This window comes from Cavia porcellus, unplaced genomic scaffold (genome assembly GCF_034190915.1).
Source record: "Cavia porcellus strain 051 isolate PalLab524CR breed Dunkin Hartley unplaced genomic scaffold, mCavPor4.1 scaffold_16, whole genome shotgun sequence".
Lineage (NCBI taxonomy): Eukaryota > Metazoa > Chordata > Mammalia > Rodentia > Caviidae > Cavia > Cavia porcellus.
Genome location: NW_026947499.1, coordinates 29,462,277 through 29,483,328, shown reverse-complemented (window position 1 = coordinate 29,483,328; position 21,052 = coordinate 29,462,277). Strand labels below are relative to the sequence as shown.

The 21,052-nt window shown below is 48.9% G+C and overlaps 2 protein-coding genes and 1 pseudogene across 3 annotated transcripts; 2 read left to right on the top strand and 1 right to left on the bottom strand.

The window, feature by feature from the left end:
• Positions 1–680: 680 nt before the first annotated feature.
• LOC134470819 (protein FAM246A-like) lies at positions 681–1,476 on the bottom strand. Its single transcript, XM_063227079.1, has one exon. It carries the CDS (start codon positions 1,383–1,385, stop codon positions 681–683), a length of 705 nt encoding a protein of 234 aa, XP_063083149.1. The 5' UTR covers positions 1,386–1,476.
• A 9,530-nt stretch (positions 1,477–11,006) lies between these two features.
• Positions 11,007–11,754, top strand: LOC100734393 (small ribosomal subunit protein uS8-like; annotated as a pseudogene).
• Positions 11,755–13,307: 1,553 nt separating this feature from the next.
• Znf74 (zinc finger protein 74) lies at positions 13,308–20,832 on the top strand. 2 transcript variants are annotated; one of them, XM_013142287.3, is made up of 6 exons: positions 13,308–13,569; positions 13,722–13,859; positions 14,280–14,329; positions 15,278–15,404; positions 15,778–15,876; positions 18,821–20,832. In XM_013142287.3, exons 2-6 carry the CDS (start codon positions 13,826–13,828, stop codon positions 20,446–20,448), a joined length of 1,938 nt encoding a protein of 645 aa, XP_012997741.1. In that variant the 5' UTR covers positions 13,308–13,569; positions 13,722–13,825; the 3' UTR covers positions 20,449–20,832. The 2 variants fall into 2 exon arrangements, with proteins under 2 accessions (XP_012997741.1, XP_003478096.2); XM_003478048.5 differs by having other exon boundaries at positions 13,310–13,859; positions 15,781–15,876.
• The last annotated feature ends 220 nt before the right edge of the window (positions 20,833–21,052 follow it).

Genomic DNA, 21,052 nt, shown 5'->3' with positions numbered 1-21,052 from the left:
CATGTGGGGAATGTGATTGTATATTGATGTGGCACTGTCCTCACTGATACTGTGCCCAGGTCCCAGTGTCAGCCACTCATGTGTCCCCGGAGTCTGTTGCATAGTGTGTGGGTGACCTTATTGCAGTGTGCAGACGGCTTGTCTTCCCCTAGCATTCTTAAAGAAAATGAATCTGAGGGGCTGGGAATTTAGCTCAGCGGCATAAGTACCTGCCTTCAAGCAGGCAGTCGTGAGTTCGATCCCCGGTACCGATAAAAATGAAAAAAAGACAAAGAAAAAAAAAATGAATCTGCATTCACCTCCCTAGAGGCAGGGAAGTCGTGCTGCAGACCTGTGGGTTCTGCAGGCTGCTTTCCTGGAGGCTGACATCCCTGGCCCAGATCCTTACCCACTCTTAAGACCAATGGGCGCTGTGCAACCTTTACAGCCGGTTGAAAGTCTAGCGCTGGTCACAAGTGCAGAGCCATCCTCCCTGTGCAGACTGATCCTGGACAGTCCCAGCTCTGCTTCCCACCCTCCAAATACAGAGCACTAGCTAGCAGTATCTGGGACTCTTCTTGCTTCGAACCATGTGAAGGGTACATCTTTCCATTTGCCCCATATCAGGTACACCAAAACCCCTCAGGCTAGCGGTGACTTTTCTCGTACCTCATCCTGAGCTACCTTCGGTGTGGCTGTTCTCAATCTCCTTGCGGGGCCCCGAGTGGCAGGGGGGTTTTCTTGTGGTTCTTCCGGACTGAGGCTCGGTTCGCACCGCCTTCTGTAGGGCCATCTGGGACGTCTGCGTCGGGCCTCGAAGGTACGACCAAGGCGTTCACAGCGCCAAGCGCCCGCAACAGAGCTGGACCTCGGGGCGCGACGCGGGGGACAGCACGGGGCTCGCGGCGGGCGGGCGGTGGCGACGGAAGGGGCGGTGGGAGCAGCGCGCGGAGGGCGTCCAGCTCGGCGCGCAGCTCAGCGCGCAGCGCCTCTAATCCCGCGCCCAGCTCGGCGCGAACGGCCGCGAGGCCCTCCTGCAGCCGCCGCTCGCTCACTTCCAGGACGCCCGCCGGGTAAGTGGCACCGCTGCGCGGCTCCCCGCACACGGAGCACACAGAGCCGCCGCTGCGCGCGTCGCTCCTGTCGCTGGTCACTGCCGCACCGGCTCCGGCCCCTGCGCGCTCCACCACCCTCAGCAGTCTTGGCACCTCTGCCCTCGCGGCCACCTCGGCGCGGAGCTGGCCCCGAAGGCGAGCCAGGCGCCCTGGGGCGCGGACTTCTTCGGGGACTGGCCCGTTGGGCTGCGATCCCGGGTCCCGCCGGCGTCCCGCGCCACGCCGCAGCGCCTCAGTAGCTCCATACGCGCTCCGAGCCTGAGTCCACGAACGCCCGGGCTCTGCCGCCATCTGTGCTGCAGCTGGCACCACTGCCACCACTGCCACGAGCGCCAGACTTTCCTGGAGCCCCAGCCTGCAACCTAGCGACCACTGGGCTCCAAGCGACATGCCGCGGAGAGGGCCCCAGGGACGCCTGTGGGAACGACCAAGACCTCAGGGGATCCAACAAGGGAGGAGGCCGGGAGAACCCCAACAGGGCTGGGCCCAGATTGGCCAGAATTCTAGGAGACCCTGGAGGATCAATGCCAGCAGGCACAGGGGTAACCAGGCTTGCCTGCAGGGATTCTGTTGTTGGTGAGTACCTATTTGAGACTTCGGCTGATATTTAGGCAAAGCTGATGGAATATGGAACAGTGGCTACAGATGTCCAGGTACCCCAAGACCCATCAGCAGCGGACTTCACATCTAGTGGAAGCTACTGCCCTTCTCATGGTCAGAAGGCTGAGTGTGGTCGTGGACCCCTCAGGACTCCTCACTGACTCAGTCCTCACATGGCGTCTCCAACTCCATGCCTCCTCCCCCAATGTTGAGGGTTTCCTTTTCTGTCAGGAATGATCCAGCCCTCACAGAGGCCCAACAGGTCCCAGCCCATCTCTCTCCATACTAGGGCCATCTCCTCTCAACCTCTTCTAACTCATTGACCCCAGTCCTTGTACAGCCCTCCCAACCCCACATTTGCCTGGCAGTTTTAGCTTATCTTCCTTGACCACCCCATTCCCCACCAGGTGAATCAAGCCGGTCCCCCTCAGGACCCTTCACAACGTGTTTTGTTGGTTTGAACCACAGGAATCTCTATGTTGTTATGTCACCTAGACTGGTCTTAATTCCTGGGTTCAACTGGCCCATCTACTTGAGCCTCCCCAGTAGCTGGGATTATGAATGCCAGTGAACCTGACTCACAGCTGATTTTAAATGACTCTGTCCACCTATTGTGGGTCCCTGAGCCCAGGGCTGCTTCATCTAGTCTGGGTCCAGTGCAGAACCAGGTCCCTGTTGTTGCTAATCAGGCTGACTGTTGGGCGAAGGAGTAAATGGGTACTAGGTGGGGGCTGGGATCCTCTCCCTACTTTGCAATAGAGGGTGAAGAAAGCTACCCCACCCCTCCAGGCTGGCGTGTGAGGCCATGCTGTTGTCTCTGCTGGTTTTCCTGCCCCTGCAGCCCTTCCTCCTTCAGTGGAGACCCCTTTCAATACACCCTGATGCCTTCCCGTCTGTGCCTCCCGTCTGTGTCAGGCCCAGAGGGCTGTCAGCACTCTAGAGGGCAGCATCTCCCCACCCCATGTTGTTCTTACTGCCCTCCAGGGGCTAGTTAGGACGCTGGGTGCCCTGGACCCTGGGGCCTTTCCTGCTGGGTAAGGCTGGCAAGGAACCAACCTGGAAGGGAGATGACAAGGCAGCTGCTGGAGTGTGTGTCCTCAGGGTGCACAGGGACTGGCCCCTCTACAGCTCTGTGTGTGCGTGTGTGTTGGGCAGAAGGGTTCTGTTGATCCTGTTTGGGGACAGCCACCTATTCATTTGGGGCAGCCTCTTATTCATTCACTCTAACCTATCCCTCTGGAAGATGCAGGGAGAGGTGAGAATTTGGCACACTCCAACGCCTCACATATACCACCCTCCCCTCTTGCTTTGGAGTCACCTGGCCCCTGGGACCTCCAGCATCTGGCTGGGCTACAGAGATCCCTAGAGTCTCATTAATCACCCCCCCACCCCATGCCCAGTATTAAAATACTGAGACAAGAGAACCATGGATTCCTCCCACAGCTTTCCTGAAGACACCCTGTGTGACCCAGGGCTCTGCAGATGCCACTTCCTTATTTGTGGGCTGAAATGGGGCAGTGGCTTCAAGACCCCTGCCAGGGGTACGGCCTTAGAGGGTCAGAGTCTTGGCTAAGGCAGGAGGCTGCACCTGACTTTTCCTCTGTCTCTGGGCTGGGGAGGGGGCACACAACACCACGAAGTGCAGTGTCAGTGAGGAGACAAGGAAAGCACATGGAGGGTGAGGGGCACAAATGGGATGAGGGCGGCAGTGGCAGCACTGGAGATCTTACCATTCCTTTTTTACCCCTTGGAGCTTGCATTGGTTTTCTCTTGCTGAGACAAAATACCAATGCACAAAATTAAGGAAAGGTCTAGCTCACAGTTTGTGGAGGTTTCAGTCCATAATCAGCTGGCTCCAAGGCAGGGTGGGGTGGCAGAGGGGCAACTGTTCATGGTGGCAGAAGACAGAAAAAGCAACAAGAAAACAGGGAGGAGAGGAGCATGAGAGAAGAATTTCTGTCCCTTAGGTTGTATGGAGGCTACCCAGCCCGGGGTAGGTGTAGTACTCACACCCATAGTCCCAATATTGGACCATGAGTCAGTCACAAACTCTAGAAGCCCTCTAACATGACTGCATGAGCTTTTGGGAGGAAATAAGACACAAACCATAGCAGGAGGCCTTTCATCTTTTTTTTTTTTTTGGTCTTTTTCCTTTTTTTTTTTTTTTACCCCGTCCCCCCCCCCTTTCTTTGGTCTTTTTACTTTTTTATTGGTACCAGGGATTGAACTCACAACTGCCTGCTTGCAAGGCAGGTGCTTATGCCGCTGAGCTAAATCTCTAGCCCCTAGGCCTTTCATCTTGGGGTGAACAGGAATTGAACTAGGCCATGTCAGATACTTGTATGTACCCTAGTAACCAACACCTGGCCACGGTCTTTCCTCTTTATTTTCCTGTCTCCAAATGAGAAAGCTTTGAGGTACTTAATTATTCCCTGTATTATCTTTTTTACTGTAACGTGTGACGACACACAAAGTACAGTACTACCTACCATCTTCCTGCCTAAGGAATGTCTGTACGTGAACTATCCAGCCAAGAATGACCTGACTACCTCTTTGCAAGTGCCTGCCAGCCTGATTTGTGTGTTTCCTTTGCTTTTCATAGATTTTTTTCCCTATGAATGTAGATATCTCTGAACAGCATATAGCTCAGTTTGATGTATCTGGAGTGTTATAAAAATGGTATCATTGGGGGCTGGGGATTTAGCTCAGCGGCATAAGCGCCTGCCTTGCAAGCAAGCAGTCGTGAGTTTGATCCCCGGTACCGATAAAAAGGAAAAAGACAAAAAAAAAAAAAAAAACCCAAAATGGTATCATTCTATGTGTGGACTTCTAGGACTTGTCATTTATACCCAACTTTACTTTTCTCCCTGTAGTACTAGGGATCAAAACCAGGCTGCCCTAAACTATATCCCCAGCCCATTTTATTTTGAGGCAAGGTCTCACTAGGTGGCCCAGGGTGACCTCAAAGGTGCAGTCCGCTGTCTCAGCCTCCCAAGTAGGTGGGATCACAAGCATGTGCCACCACACTCAATGCAGCTTTTGTGTTCTTACTTGGTGTTTCCTTCATTATTGGTGAAGTTGAGCATCTTTTCACATTCTTATTTATCACTTATGGTTTCTTCTCTTGGAGAATGCTTATTTATAACTTTTGCTTACTATAAATTATAGATGTCCTGTTTAATCTCTTACTTTCATTAAGGCATGACTTGCAGAGAGCATGGTGTGTGCACCTTGCATGGATGCACTTTATATTTGTGTCCACCAAAATGACTAATACTCTGATCAACATGTACATTTGCAATGTCCAGCAGGCTCCTCCTAGTCAGCCCCAAAAGGCTAGTTAAATCAGTAAGCGTGGCCTCTGCTGAGGGCCTTCTGGTTACAGCATGGTGGATGGCATTAGAACGGGGATGTCATATGGCAAGACAGGGACAAGACTCAGGCCTCAGGTTTGCTCTTGTTTGTTTTGGTACCAGGAATTGAACTCAGGACCTTGCGCTTGCCAGGTAAGCGCTGTGTCGTTGAGCTGTATCTTCATCCCCCGAGGCTTGCTCTCAGCATCATATCTTGCTCTTTTAGGAACTAACTGGAGTCTTCAAGAATAACATGATCCCCTCGCAGGGTAGCACCCTATGGTCTGATTGCCCTCTCACTAGGCTCCTGTCACAGAGACCTCACCTCTTCTCACTGTCACCACACTTGGGGCCAAACCACATCCACCATAGCCGTGGTCAGCAGAGCTGAGCACACACTTGCCTGGAACTTCACGCCTCCAGACTCCTGGTCCAGGGCAGGTGCACCTGTGTCGGGTGACTGGCACTGAGGGGCCCGGTGTCTTAGCTCTACTATGGACCCCGCGACCCAGGGAGTCAATGGACACGCACTGTCCCTTCACCCACCATCATGTGAGTGGGGTGGGTCTGGAAACAGACCTCACGTGTTTGCATATGTCTGTCTGTCTGTCCCTCTAGCCTGAATTTCTGCACTGGAGCTGGTGATAGGTACATTTTAGTGTCCGAGAGACCTAGCATCTTCTTTACATGCTTTTCCTCCCTGGAGTTTCTTGACTATTATCCTATGGTATTATTCTGTGAATGTTATGATTATTTTTATCAATTAAACATCAAGATGGGGTGTTTCATTAGGGTTGCATTGAATTTATAGATTAATTTAGGGATAATATATAGCATATAACATATATAATATAATGCATAGTAAAACACAAAAACATTGATCTGTTTTTTTTTTTTTTATTATAATTTTTTTTTGTCTTTTTCCTTTTTATCGGTACCAGGGATCGAACTCACAACTGCCTGCTTGCAAGGCAGGCGCTTATGCCGCTGAGCTAAATCCCCAGCCCCTAATGAATTAATTTTGAGATACAGTCCTGCTGTGTTGTCCAGGCTGGCCTTAAACTCTTGTCTTAGACTCCCAGTATCTGAAACTATAGACACACCACCTTGCATAGCTCCTGTTCCCTTTTTACTATTAATGTTGTATATTTGTTCATTCTTAATTTACATTTTATTCATCAACTTAAAAATATCTTTTGAATTGATCGGTTTTAGTCTATGGCCATTCCACCCTGAACCAGGCCCCTCAGTGCCAGTCACCCGACACAGGTGCACCTGCCCTGGACCAGGAGTCTGGAGGCGTGAAGTTCCAGGCAAGTGTGTGCTCAGCTCTGCTGACCACGGCTACGGTGGATGTGGTTTGGCCCCAAGTGTGGTGACAGTGAGAAGAGGTGAGGCCTCTGTAACAGGAGCCTAGTGAGAGGGCAATCAGACCATAGGGTGCTGCCCTGTGAGCAGATCGTGTTATTCTTGAAATTTCTAGTTAGTTCCTAAAAGAGCAGATCTTGTCTGAATTGATCAATTTTAGATTCTGTTTTTATGCTTTTAGGGTTATTAATGTTCAACTTTGTTAAATTAAGTTTACAATTATTTTTAATCTTTTGAGTTAAACATGCAATCTATTTTCATTTACTGTATCTATTACTAGAGTGTTTAAAATGATAATGTACCCCTATTTTGAGATGGGGTTTCTGTAGACTGTCCAGGCTGGGCCCAAGCTTGCAGTCCTCCTCTCTCAGCCCCCTGTATACCAAGTACATAACCAGTGAAGCATGTTTTTAAACTGACACATAAAAAATATGTATGCTTATGGGGTGATGTAATGTTTCAATACATTTATACACTGTGTTCTTTGACTATTTTTAGATTGACTGTTTTGTTGTTAAATTGTGGTTGGTTTTTAATATTCTGGATACTAGACTCTTATCCAATACATGATTTGTAAATATTTTTTTCCATTCTGTAGGTTTTCTTTTTACCTCTTTCTTTCTTTTTTCTTTCTGTATTCCTTTCCCTCTGTCCTCCTTTTCTCTCTCTCTCTCTCTCTCTCTCTCTCTCTCTCTCTCTCTCTCTCTCTCTTCTTTCTTTTTCTTGGTGCTGCAGATTGAACTCAGAGCCTGGGGCTTTAATATCGAGCACATGTTCTATCACTGAGGGGCATGGCTTGCTTCCTTTCCACATTCACAGTTATGAGTGTGTGTCTGGTGGGGGGTAGTTGAACCTAGGGTTTTTACAGAGATCTGTCCCCAGCTCTTTATTTACTTTTCTATTTCTATTTTTGTTTTTTGGTACTGGGGATCGAACTCAAGACCTCATGCTTGACAGGCAGACGCTTATGCTGCTGAGCTGAATACCCGGCCCCCAGCTCTTTATTTTTTATTTTGGTGCAGGGTCTCACTAAGTCACTAAATTGCCCAAGCTGGACTTAAACTTAAAATCCTCCTGCCTCATCTTCCTGTAGAGCTGTGACTACAGCTATGCACTGATTGCTTGACAATAAGCAGTATTTTCTGTAACAATAGTAAACTCACACATAGATAACAGGATCTTTTGTTGTTATAACACATTGTATTCCTTGTTTTTTTAATGACATAGTTGGAACAGCAATTTGATTTCCTTCTCTGAAGATCAGCTGTCACTTTACCCCAGGATCACCTCTCCTTCAAGTTTCTCCCTTTTTTCTGTACATCTTGGGCAGCATTGCTTATAGTACTGACCTCCTGCAGTTGGCAAAATAATCATTTATATGACTAGACTAAAGGGTCAATGTTTGCAAACATCTACTGTTTGTATTTCTTTTCTGCTTCCTCTGAATTTGCTTTGCTACTGGGAGTTAATGTGTTTCCTATTGCTTGAGACATCTTTGCACATTTTAGGGTTTCTTTTGTCATGTAAGATACCATATTTTATTCTATTTTTTTGGTAGGGGATTGAACTCATGACCTTGCACTTGCCAGGCAGGCGCTTGAACTAAATCCCTGGACCAACGACACCTTATTTTAGTCTGTGTCATCATTTCTACTTTCACACTAGGTTATGAATATTACCTTCTGGATTATTAATTGAACGCAGGCTCCTTCTAGGAGGTTCCCTGCTAGGATCTGTGTAGCTGACAATGCTGTCCCAGGAAGCTCCTTTCTAGGTCTGCCTGTTCTTCTCACTAGCAAGACCAGTCTGGCAAATTATAGGAGTACTTTATGGGAAGCTGGTTTTTTTTTTTTTTTTTTTTTTTTTTTGGTTTTGTTTTGTTTTGATCTTTTTGAGACAGGGCTTCACTATGAAGTTCAGGCTGGCCTGGAACCTACTTTGTAGCCCAGGCTGGCCTAGAACTCACAGCAATCCTCTTGCCTCAGCCTCTTAAGTGCTGCGATTACAGGCATGTACCACCACACCCAGCTTGATGAAAAAAGATTGACAGTGTGAAAATGTATCCTAAATAGAAAAAGTGATTTGGTTTTTCTGCTAATTTGGTAGTTGAAGTCACTGTCCAACCTAACTTATTGGAGACAGCCACCTTTACAACTTCGATGGGTTTTTTCCTAGGTGTAGATTTGTGCATATATATTGGCTAAGCATGGTTTCAGTGACAGGATGAGGGAAGACCTTAGAATTTTTAGCTTCTATAAAAGCAATGAGAAAATTGGAGAAAAAAATTCAGGGTCAACTTTCAGATTCTAGAAATTTACCAAAGGCTTACATCAATCTAGGAAGTGTTTTGTTGGGGTGTTTTTCCCCCCAAGAATAATATCTGAATCTCAGTAAAAGAAATGAACATCGTGGTATTTAGACTTGTCAGGTCTTATCTCCCATTATCCAGGTATGTAATAGCCTTAAAAGTAATAATCCACTTGAGTGATGAAGACCAGGAGTTTTGTATCCACTAAGAGGATGACGAATGGGACCAGACCTCTTTTTGAAACCTTATTCCCAGAGGATCATTAGTGTTTACCCAATCTAGTAGTTCCCTATAAAACCCATGCATGCAAGGCCTTCTCTATTTGACTTCATTTGGAAGCTATCCAGTGTAACAAACCTTTTCCAGACAATGAATGAGTTAGGCTAAACATTAATCATTAAAAATTTTAAAAGGGGGGGCTGGGTATTTAGCTCAGCAGCATAAGCACCTGCCTTGCAAGCAGGCGGTCGTGAGTTCGATCCCCGGTACCAATAAAAATGAAAAAGACAAAAAAAAATTTTTTTAAAGGAAAAACTGTGGAATGAATTCACTGAAGAGGCTCTGAGAAAGCTATGATATATTTCTGAGTATCTGGAAAGTCAGATGCATGTCTGGGCTGTGTACACACCCAGTGCTATGTGCACACTTAGAAAAGCCCTTTGATAGTCCTAAGCTTCCTTTCCAGCTGGCCTTGGTCTTGGCAGAGCAGATAGTAGAGCTGAAACACAATTATCTATTGCCTGAGAGAGCGCTGGTGACATGCCTCAAAATGCACCCAGAGCCTCTGTGTAAAGACTGGGTTTCAAATGTTGAAGGAAATCAACTGTCCACAAGCAACTAGGCGGAGACTTTAGTGGCCACACTCAACAAAGAATGTAGATCCTAAAGAATTAACTCAGAGAAGCCACTAAAAATACAACCACAATGAACAGGAACAACACATTCAAGATTTGGGAGAAGGTTCATCATGGTAGTGCACACCTATAATCCCAGCACGTGGGTGGCTAAGGCAGAAGGATTACCATGAGTTTGAGGCCAGCCTGGATTCATAGTGAGTTCAAGTCCAGCCTAAACTACATAGCGAGACCCTGCTCAAAAGAACAAAACAAAGAATGAGGAGACTCTGATTTTCAGTATTGCCACATTGCATTATGTAAAATTCATAGTTTCAATAACAAAAGGATTATAATACATGCAAAGAGACAAGAAATTATGGCTTATACACAGAGAAAAGAAGCAACCAAAAGAAAGTATCTCCAAGGAAGCCCAGACATTGGCTTTATTAGATAAATACTACTTATGTATTTATTTTGTTGTGCTGGAGATCAAATCTAGAACCTTGCACATGCTAGGCAAGTGCTCTAGCACCAAGCTACAGTCCCATTATGAAATACATTTTTATTTTCTGTGCTAGAATCAAACCCAGGGCCTTGTGCATGCTAAGCAGTTACTCTAATAAGCTATCCCAGCCCTGCCTAAAGACTTTAAGTCAGCATTTTAAATGTGTAAGAAGGAAACCATGGCTAAAGAACTAAAGGAAAACATGACAAAAATCTCTTACCGGTTGGGAAATATCAATAAAGATGTAGAAATCATAATAAAATGACCAAGTAGAATTCTAAAGTTAGTAAGTATAATAACTAAAGGAAAACTCCACTGAAGGGTCCTAACAGCATATTTGAGGAGGCAGGAGAAAGACTGAGCACACTTGAAGATTGGTCAGTTGAGATTATTGCCTGAGGGACAGAAAGAAAAAAAATTGACAGAATTCTGTGATACAGTCAAGAATACTCTTGTATGCATGACAAGAATTCCATAAGGAAAAGAAAAGAAGGAGCACAGAGTGCTTGGAGACTTAGTGGCTGTGCTGGGTGTTAAGGTGAACACCTGTAATACCAGTATGAAGGAGGCTGAGGCAGAAGGCTACCCTGGGCTACATAGTGAGACCCTGTCTCAAAAAACAAGATTTTTGGTTTCCTGAAACGCATTAGTTTACATGACCAAGAAGCTCAATAAACTCCAAATGGAATAAATGCAAAGAAATTAAACCCTATAGACATTAATCACCCAGCTGTTGAGGGCCAAGACACAGAATCTTGAAAATAGCAAGAGAGATGTGACTCATCACATATGAAATATCCTCAACAAAATCAACAGATGATTTCTCACAGAAACAATTAAAGATAAAGTGTAGTGGGAAGACATTGAAAGAGTCAACAGAGAATTCTATCTCCAATATAATTAGTCTTAAGAGACTTTCCACCATCTTTCCATGCTGCCATAATGGTGTGCATAGATGATGCTCTCAAGAGTATCAACAATGCTGAAAAGAGAGGCAAACACCAGGTCCTTATTTGGCCATGCTCTAAAGTCATCATCTAGTTTCTGTGATGATGCAGCATAGTTACATTGTTGAATTTGAAATCATTGATAATCCCAGGGCTGAAAAATTGTTGTGAACCTCACAGGCAGGTTAAATCGGTGCAGCATGATCAGTCCTAGGTTTGATGTGCAGCTAAAGACCTGGAAAAATGGCAGAACAATCTGCTCCCATCCTGTCAATTTAGTTGCATTGTATTGACAACCTCAGCTGGCATCATGGACCACAAGGAAGCACAATGAAAACACACAGGAGAGAAAGTCCTGGGATTATTCTTCTAGGGACATAAAACATATAAATAAAATGCCTCAGCAGACTCTGGTGTGTTGGGAATTGTCAAAGCTAGAAATTGGCCATACATGTAGGGGCTGGCCAGCCAGGTTCAAGAACAAAGACTGTCCAGAGAAAGACCCAAAACATCAGGCCTTTAGGTTGCCATAGTTGCAGATTACTAGGCAATGGGGTGTCATGTGACATTAAGTTGCTAAATGTATAAATAAATGCTCCTACAATGAGAGGGCAGTTCCTTTCCTCCTTTCCTCAGGAGAGAAGGCTCCACCTGATTCCAGCTTTCTGTATCTCATCTTTATTTCTTCACCTTCTCACTGCCCTTCATGATCCTCACCCCAGAAACTTCCAGAGCTGCTCAGGTCACAGCACTGGTGATTTTAAAAAAAAAAGATAGGGGCTGGGGATTTAGCTCAGCGGCATAAGCACCTGCCTTGCAAGCAGGCAGTTGTGAGTTCGATCCCTGGTACCGATAAAAACAAACAAAAAAAAAAAAAACAAAAAAAAAAGATAAAGGCCAGGTTAAGATATTCTCAGACAATATCAACAAGGAGAACTCTTCTACAAAATATACTGTAGGAAGCCGGGCGTGGTGGCTCACGCCTGTAATCCCAGCACTTGGGAGGCTGAGGCAGGAGGATTGTTGCAAGTTCGAGACCAGCCTGGGCTACAAAGTGAGCTCAAGTCCAACCTGAACTGCATAGTTGACGGGCGCAGCCCCCCCAATGAGACAGAGGACGCTCTTGTTGGTAACAGGTAACTGCTGCTTTATTGTTTCGGGCTCTGGCTTATATATTCAGCCGTGACCAATCACAGGCTGCCACAAGGAGGCAGGGTTGGGATGGGACGCAGGCTCTGGCCAATATGCCCAGCTGTGGCCAATCAGGGGTTGCCACAGAGTCAGCACGGGCGAATACGGAGTGAGCACGAGGTGTGCACCGGGGGTGGCTAGTTTGGAGAGGGACGTAGCGCATTGTGGAAGCTGACATGGTCCTTAGTCCCGGGTGGGGTATGGTATGTTGAGCGCCTGCGCCCAACACATAGTGTCTCAAAAAGAAAAAAAAAAAATACATATATACGTGAGATACGGAACTAGAGGACAAAAATTACTGGGGCCATGCTGGATGTCGGCCACCACTGGGGAGACCCTGGCACAGGTATGGTGGTGGCTAGATAGAAGTTTAGGACCAAACCTGAACCTGGAATCAAAATGAGGGATAATGAACCTCGGGAGGTGGCACATGCTTATAATCCAGCAGTCAGGAGGCTGAGGCAAGAGGACTGCCTTGAGTTCAAAGACTGCCTAGACCACATAGTTGGTTCAAAGGTAGCCTGAACTATAAGGCAAGACATTGTCTCAGAACAAAACAAAAAAAAAGGAGGGGGGGTAGCAACAGTGTTTGGTCACAGGGCCAAGACTAGACCACCACCTAGACCATCTCCTGAGCCTGAAGGTGGACTGTGGTGAGGGTCACTTGCCTAAGAACAGATAGGGAGTTCTGTCAACTTTGGGAGCCCCTCCCATGGCCCAGAGGGAGTAGCGGAGATAGTGTCCCTTAATATCCCCTCAAGGGACAATAGGGGCAGGGTCTTGAGCCTTTCAGAAAGATGTGGGGCCCACCCAACTAATCTGAAGACACCCCCACACATACTGGAAATTTCCACCTGCGTGCTACACACACACACACACACACACACACACACACACACACACACACACACACACACACACACACACACACACACACACACACAGCGCCACTGCATACAGATGCAGAGCGACTTTCCCTACCAAGGAACCAAGTGAGTCCAGAGCGCTCAGCAGTCCTGGAACTACATTTCCCAGAAGGCTTGCTACACCTTCGTCTGTCCTGCTCCTATCTGGCGCTCTTGGGAAAGGAAGCCCACGCGAAGCAAAGGCTCTTGGGTGTGGTAGTTTGCTTTCGGTTCGCGCAGGCGCATTTTCCAGCGGCGGTGGCCGGGCGGCTCTTTGTGGCGGCCGCTGTTCTTTTGTAGACGGTGTATTGCTTTTTCGTCTGTTTGCCCGATCGTTTTTTTGGGCTCTCCATCCGCCCGGGACCTGTGCCTGGTCCCTGCGTGTGTGTCGCCGGGACGCCGCAGAAGTGTGTGACGGGGTGACGCGGCGCGTGTGTGAAAAGGACGCGGCGCCCGATGTGGGTGTGTCTGCGGGCGGGTGTGCTGGGTCGAGATCCGGGTGAAGCGAGTGGTGTGTTGGCTGAGCCTGCCCCAACCGGGGCGCGGAGAGGGGGCTCCGTGTGCGGGTGCTGCTGCCGCGAGCGCGTGCGTGATCCCGCGGGGCTGCCCTACAGGCCGCTGTCCCCGAGCCCTTGAAGCAGACCTCGCACCTAGGGACTGACCTGCTGTCCTGGAGACTGAGAGCTGCCCACTCCAGGGAGCGCTGCCGAGGGGCGTCATGGAGACCCCGCCCGTGAAGCCCGAGGAGACAGGTACAGTTTGGCTCTTTTAGTTGCTGGGTTTGTGGGTTTGCAGTTGAGGAGACTGACACTCTTGAGAGGTCAGGCCAGTTTCCTAGAAGCACCAGCCAGGCTGGCCTTCTGCTTCTTCATCGTGCACAACCATTTGTTCCCACTGTCAGACATGTCGATGGGGAAAAGGAATGGCAGTATTTCCTCTTAAAATATCTGGGACATCAGGAGGCAGAACTAACCCTGATGCTCTATTGACTCTGCCAGATATTGGGGCGCACTCTTCACTAGCCATGCCTGAATAGTTCCTGTCTTTTCTGATTTCTGACTGTGCCTGGGCTGGGTGGACTTTACCTGGGTGGTGGCTGTGGCAGAACAGTCCCTTTGATTCATTTCTCCATCCCCAGCTCCTTTTACTCAGCGCTCTGCTTTTTTCTCCAGAGAATCCAGAGAATGAATCTGGTTGGGGTCTCCTGGAAACCAGATCTGAGGTGAGTGCCTCTTTTCTTCCTTTATGAAAAGGGTTAGCAGTTTTTCCCCAAATTCTTGGATCTGCAATCAGCCATGGACCTTCACCTTCAACCTGTTTTTGAGTGCTGAGGAATTCTGGGCATTGAGAACAGCTCCAGTTGAAGACAGTCTGAATGAGGCCTCATGTATCTGCATGAGATGAACTCTCATCAATGTCACTCCAAGACTAACTCAGTTTGATGGGTGGATCAGTTGTTAGGACCTGTATAACCAAGAGCTGTGCTTGGAGGTTTGATCAAGTAGATGACAGTTCACATGAAATCACTTTACTCATCTCCATGTGCTGACGAGGGCATGTTGCAGACGCGGGGGATGTTTGGAGTGGAATCAGGCAAGATCATTTAGAAGTACTGGAATAAGAGTAATGGCAAGGAATGTGTCACTGTTTGCTTCCATCTGTACCAAATCTGTGGCATGGAGCTTTCATGGAAAAAGCTGGTGGTTTAAGGAAAAAAACTTTGGGGCCAATTAGAAATTAGCCCTGGTACCAGTTCTGTTGCTAAGTGGAGCCCAGATCCCCTCCTTTACAGCTTTTGAACTTTGCTTCTCATTATTTCCTACCGCCAAAACCATCCCTAGCTACCATGGATCTTGGGGACTTCAGTTGTGGCCAAGCTCCCTGGCCTAGGTGTCCTAAGGCACGGACTTTGCAAGGTGCCATGGTATCTATTCAGTCTCACTTAATATTCCAGAAGTGGGAGGTGAAGGATAGGGATGTGTGCGTGTCAGTTCTTAGCACCACCAGCTCCAGCCCTTGGACTGCTGGAGTCGGTGTCTACAGCACAACCTTCCATCCTGGAGAGAAGATCACTCAGGTTAACTTGGTCTTCATAAGGTCCTTAATCAATCTGTAGCTCCCTGGGAACCATGCACACAGAATCACTTCTGTCCTATGTGTGTCATTTCAGGAATCAGTGACATTCAAGGATGTGGCTGTGGACTTCACCCAGGAAGAGTGGGGTCAACTTGACTCCCCTCAGAGGGCCTTGTACCGAGATGTGATGCTGGAGAACTACCAGAACCTTCTTGCCTTGGGTAGGAGTGGCTCCCAAGGCTTATTCCGCATGGTAGTGCTGATGTCAGACATGGCGTGAGTTGGAATATAGGGTCTCTGCCTCAGGACACCTGGGCCAGGGGGCTTGACCACACCTAAAGTCCCCAAGATCCAGCATGGTAGCTAGTCGCATTCTTACTTAAAGTTCCACTGGTCCCAGAATAGGGAGCACAGAGAAGGAGAGCTCCGGGGGGAGAGAAGGCAAACTGCCTACTTTGGGGCTCAGAGAGCTTCCTGTTCCCTGTGGATGGTACATCGTTTGTAATAGCTTGTTATGATTCAAGGGTCGTCACATGAGGACAGCTAAGTTGGAGAGCTGCAGTGCACCAGCCTCAGTGCTTTTTCTCCCACAAGCAGGGCCTCCGGTCTGTAAGCCAGATGTGATCTCCCATCTGGAACGAGGAGAGGAGCCATGGCGAGTGTACAGGGAAGGCTCTGGAAGGTCTTGTTCAGGTGAGCAGTTGACACAGGTAAAAGGTGCTGGTCCTTTGGCCCAGTGGCACCCCAGCACCTCCCCTCCCCTGCTCATATCCCCTGCCCAGCTCAGCTCCTGTTCCCCTCCTCAGTGCCACCATCTTGGCTCAGTCTGTGCCTTCCCTGGGTCCTTGCTAGGCCTCCCCGCAATCTCCTCCTTTTTTCCTTGAACATGTATTGAGCACCTGTGTGCCAGGAAGTATGCTGCGAATACAGCAGTAAACAAAACCAGCCGAAACACCTTCCTTCCGATGAGGGGTGGGAAGCAAAAGCATCTGTATTTAGGTAAAGACTTAACAAATGGCTTCTGTTAGAGGGCTGAAGACTGTGTGTGTAGACTTCAGTTGGGTCGGCTCCCTGAGAAGAGGTGGCAGAGAGAAGTGAGTAGACAGAGGGGGAGGTGGCACCAGGCAAGGGCAGGGTTTGGTCCGTGAAGCTACAGCAGGGACACTGGCCCTCTTTGTCTGAGAAGGGGTCGTGGACATGCCCTGAGTAGGAGAGGAGGCTGGTGTCACTTTTTTCTCAAACATTTCATTTTTAGAAACTTCTCTTCTGAGTTGATTAATGAATAAATGAACTAATTTCAGCATAAGTTAATGGACAGTGAATGCTGAGTACATTAGGCATTTGAGAAACACAGATCTCTGTGGGAAAGACAGACCAAGGAGCAGTTAATACAGCGCCACGTGTGCCGGGGACCAGTTGGATGGAGCATCTGTGCTCCTCGCCCCATCCCCTCCTCTTTCACACATTCCAAAGCCCCCAAACCTCAATGGTACAAGAGTGAGTGGTCATAGCCCCAACTTCATGGACCTGCTCTCAAACTCCTTGACTCAAACAGTCCTCCTGCCCCAGCCTTTTGAGTGGTGGGACAGTCAGTACACACTGCTATACCTGACCTCTCTCTGTTTTCTGTACAACTTTGCAGACCCTCCCATCCGCTTGGTGGTGGACATATCTGTGCCGTAGTGACACAAATGGTCACTTTGTGAGCAGTTACTAAACATTGGGTAGGCCTCTGCTCTCATGTCTTATTGGTTGGCTCCATTCCATGTGCCTAAAAATAGACAAGGACTTCCACTTTCTATCCCTGTCTTTCTAGAAGCTTCCATGGCAGTTTTTGCCCTCTCCCCACTGCTGCCACTCCAGTCAACAAAAAGTCATCAGTTTTAGCTCCTAAATAGTTCTTGAGCCTGTCATTTTGTGCTTTCTCACTTGTCTGAAAATGCCATTTTTTACCTGAATTATTCTCTTGGTTTGTCTTTTCCTCCTCCCTTTCCCTCCTTTATCCCTGCCCCCTTCTTGATTTTCTTTTCTTTTTTGTCTTTTTCATTTTTATCAGTACCAGGGATTGAACTCACGACTGCCTGCTTGCAAGGCAGGCGCTTATGCCGCTGAGCTAAATCCCCAGCCCCCCTTCTTGATTTTTTGATGTAGGGTTTTACTATGTAGCTCACACTGACCTCAAACTCTCTGCAGTCCTCCTGCCTCAGCCTGCTGAGTGGTAGGATTACAGGCGTGCATTCCCACACTCGGCTCTCCCAGATTCTTTATTCTGCTCACCAGCTCTGCTCCAACTTCTGTACACAGCACCAGAGTGATGTTTAAGGGGCGTCTTGATCATCACATTGGCCTCCACTTAGAAAGCCTTCTGCCTCTTCACATGTCCACCTCTTGACCCTGTCCCCTTCCTGCATCTCATTCTCTCTTACTGTCTCTTGCCTCTGAGCTTGTGCATTTGGGGTTCCCGTGGAAGCAGGCTGTGCTCCTCCACCCACTTCACCTGGCTGCCTGCCTCACTTTTCCAGGTCTCATTCTGTCTGCCTCTGGGCAGGTCTGGGGCGTGTGCCACACAGCGGGGCAGCTCTGCCCACCATGTTAGACTGGGCTCCTTGAAGCTGTTGAGAAGACAGAATTAGAAATAAAATATTCAACAGCCCAGAACACCTCTCCGTAGAGGTAGAAGGGAAAAACATTTTAGTGGATTTGTTTAATGTGATGCAGCAGCTGAGGCCATGTTCCAGAGCCAAGTGGATCTACCCCTCACAGGCTATCATTTTCCTCCAAGGAAAATGCTTGTATGTTTCTTGACAAGCAGGAAGTTACTTTTTTTTTTTTTTTGAAACAGGGTCTTATTATGTAATAGGGGCTGGCCTTAAACTCACAGTGATCCCCCTGCGTCAGCCTCCTCAGCTCCTCAGTACTGAAGTTACCCTCATGCACCACCATGCCCAGCAGGAAGCTTCATCTTGCACTAAATCTCCACAGAGACAAGGAGATAGGAGACCAGCCTCCTCCGTGTTCAACTCTCCAGGATGCCTCCATGAAAGATGTTTTCACATGCAGAGTTGACAAGAGGCTTGTTTTTCCTCTAAAAAGATGTCTATGCATCTCAGAGCTGGGCAAGGATTTATAATTCCAAAGGTTCTGAGGGAAATGCTTGAGTGAAGCAGCATACAGGGAATTCTCTTTCACTTTGGCACCAGGGAAATCTTTAATCATTTCTTCAGGCTGTGTTTACTGTGCACCTGACATGGTACTGACTCACAGCTGTCAGCTGGTGGGCATTTCAATGACTGAGTCACATCCTAACTCCCCATTTGTAGGACTTGGACACATGAGCTGTGTCCATTTCTCGATTCCATTAGTACCCACTTGAAGACGCTCTTTTTGGGATTCCCTTGGCTGCATCTTGGTGTTCTCTGGTAGGTCCTTCTGTTTTCTCTTCCTCTTTCCTTTTTCCATCTAGTATCTCACAAGGGCACCCTTTTTTGTTCCTCTGCCTTCATGGCTTCCAGCTCTCTGGCCCAGTTATTTTCTACTTTTTCCTGAGCTGTCTGTTTCTCCAGGTCAGCTGTCAGTGTGTATCCCAGGGCCCTGTCTCTGCTTGCTCACAGTTAATTCTTCTTTCAATCTGTTACAGAGTGGAGCCCTGCATCTGAGGTAAAGGAGGAGCATCTCCAGCAGGGATTTGGCAGAGAAGAACCATCCCGGGAGGCAGTCACCGAGCGGCCGAAGAAGCCTAGCGTTCACAGTGCCAGCCTGGGTGCAGCTTGGGAGGCCCCCACAATCCTTTGGAGAAACCAGACTGTGCAGTGGGAGCAAGTGCCTGCCACCCTCGGGGACATCTCCACAGAGCAAGGATACTGGGGACACAGTGGCTCCATGGAGCGCTCCCCGCTCAAGTGTGCTCTGTTTGCCCAGCAGAGTGCTCCTTCTGGGGGACACTCTCTTGCCAGGTGTACTACAGACATCCAGTCCACTGGGGCAGTCACCAGGGACCAGCAGAGGATGTACCTGGGAGACAGGTCCTTTGAGTCCAGGCCACACGGGGCAGGCCCCGGGGCGGACATCTTCGTGTGCAGTGAGTGTGGTAAAACATTCCCCCAGCGCACGTCCTTGGCCCTGCACCGGCGCTGGCACAGCCATGCCAAGTCCTACAAGTGCAGCGAGTGCGGCAAGGCCTTCACCTGGAGCACCAACCTCATCGAGCACCAGCGCATCCACACGGGCGAGAAGCCCTTCTTCTGCAGTGAGTGCGGGAAGGCGTTCAGCTGCCACTCGTCCCTCAATGTGCACCAGCGCATCCACACGGGCGAGAGGCCCTACAAGTGCAGCACCTGCGAGAAGGCCTTCAGCTGCAGCTCGCTGCTCAACATGCACCTACGGGTGCACACAGGCGAGAAGCCCTACAAGTGCGGTGAGTGCGGCAAGGCCTTCAATCAGCGCACGCACCTCACGCGGCACCACCGCATCCACACTGGTGAGAAGCCCTACAAATGCGGTGCCTGTGGCAAGGCCTTCACCTGCCACTCATCCCTCACGGTGCATGAGAAGATCCACAACGGGGACAAGCCGTTCAAATGCACTGAGTGCGAGAAGGCCTTCAACAACCGCTCGCGCCTCACCCTCCACCAGAGGATCCACACGGGCGAGAAGCCCTTCAAGTGCACGGACTGTGGGAAAGGCTTCAGCTGCCATTCGTACCTCATCGTGCACCAGCGCATCCACAGCGGGGAGAAGCCCTTCAAATGCAACGAGTGCGGGAAGGCCTTCAGCTCGCACTCCTACCTCATTGTGCACCAGCGCATCCACACGGGCGAGAAGCCCTTCGACTGCAGCAAGTGCTGGAAGGCCTTCAGCTGCCACTCGTCCCTCATCGTGCACCAGCGCATCCACACCGGGGAGAAGCCCTATAAATGTCACGAGTGCGGCAAAGCCTTCAGCCAGAACCACTGTCTTATTAAACACCAGAAGGTTCATTCTGGGGAGAAATCCTTGAAGTGTAACAAATGTGGAGAAATGTTCAGCTGGAGCTCGCACCTCCTGGAACACCAGAGACTGCTGCATGGTGAAGAGAAGCCCTTCACCATCCAGTTCAACAGACACCTGCTGAGCACCTACTACATGCCTGGCAGTCTGTTGGGTGTGGGGGACTCAGGGGTGGAGGATGTGGACCCAATAAATGCATTAGATGTGGCAAAGCTCTTATGTGTGGTAAAGCCCCCACCTAGCAAGAATTTCCCTTTGGGGACCAAACCTGACAGTTAAGGTAGGGTGCTTGCTGTTTCTTCACAGAAGAAAGCACTTCCTGAGCTACCCAAGAAGTGAGGCACTGTACCCTCTCCTGTGCTCCTAGAGCCAGACCACCTGTTCCTCCAGATGCCAGAGCCTGGTACATGACCCTGCTCAGACCCTCCAGCCAGGGTGCCTACTGTGAGAGCTCCCCAGAATGGGACACATTGCAGGAGAAGGGACGTGAGGACATCCCATCATCCTTGATGGGTCTGGAATTCATCGACAAAGGGCATCTTGCTTGCAGATAAGAAGGCCAGTCAACTGTCAGGTCCTGGGATGAGCTCCTGCCTGTTTTCAGTCAGGAATCTCTTCTATAAACTGTTAATGTTTAGAATAATAATAAAAGAATTAAGAGTTCTTACTTCCATGTGTACATTATTATAGCCCAGAAGGGGAGAATAATCTGGAATGGTGAGCCTTTGGGAAGATGTGAATTGCCTGCAAATAATCTCCAGTGAGTAGCTCTGTCGACCAGGGGTGTCCCTGCCTTGTCTCAACATGGCCCCACATCAGCGCAGCCAGATCCTGACCTGCCAGCATCCTTTCTTAGTATGTAGTCCGTAGTGGGAAACGAGGA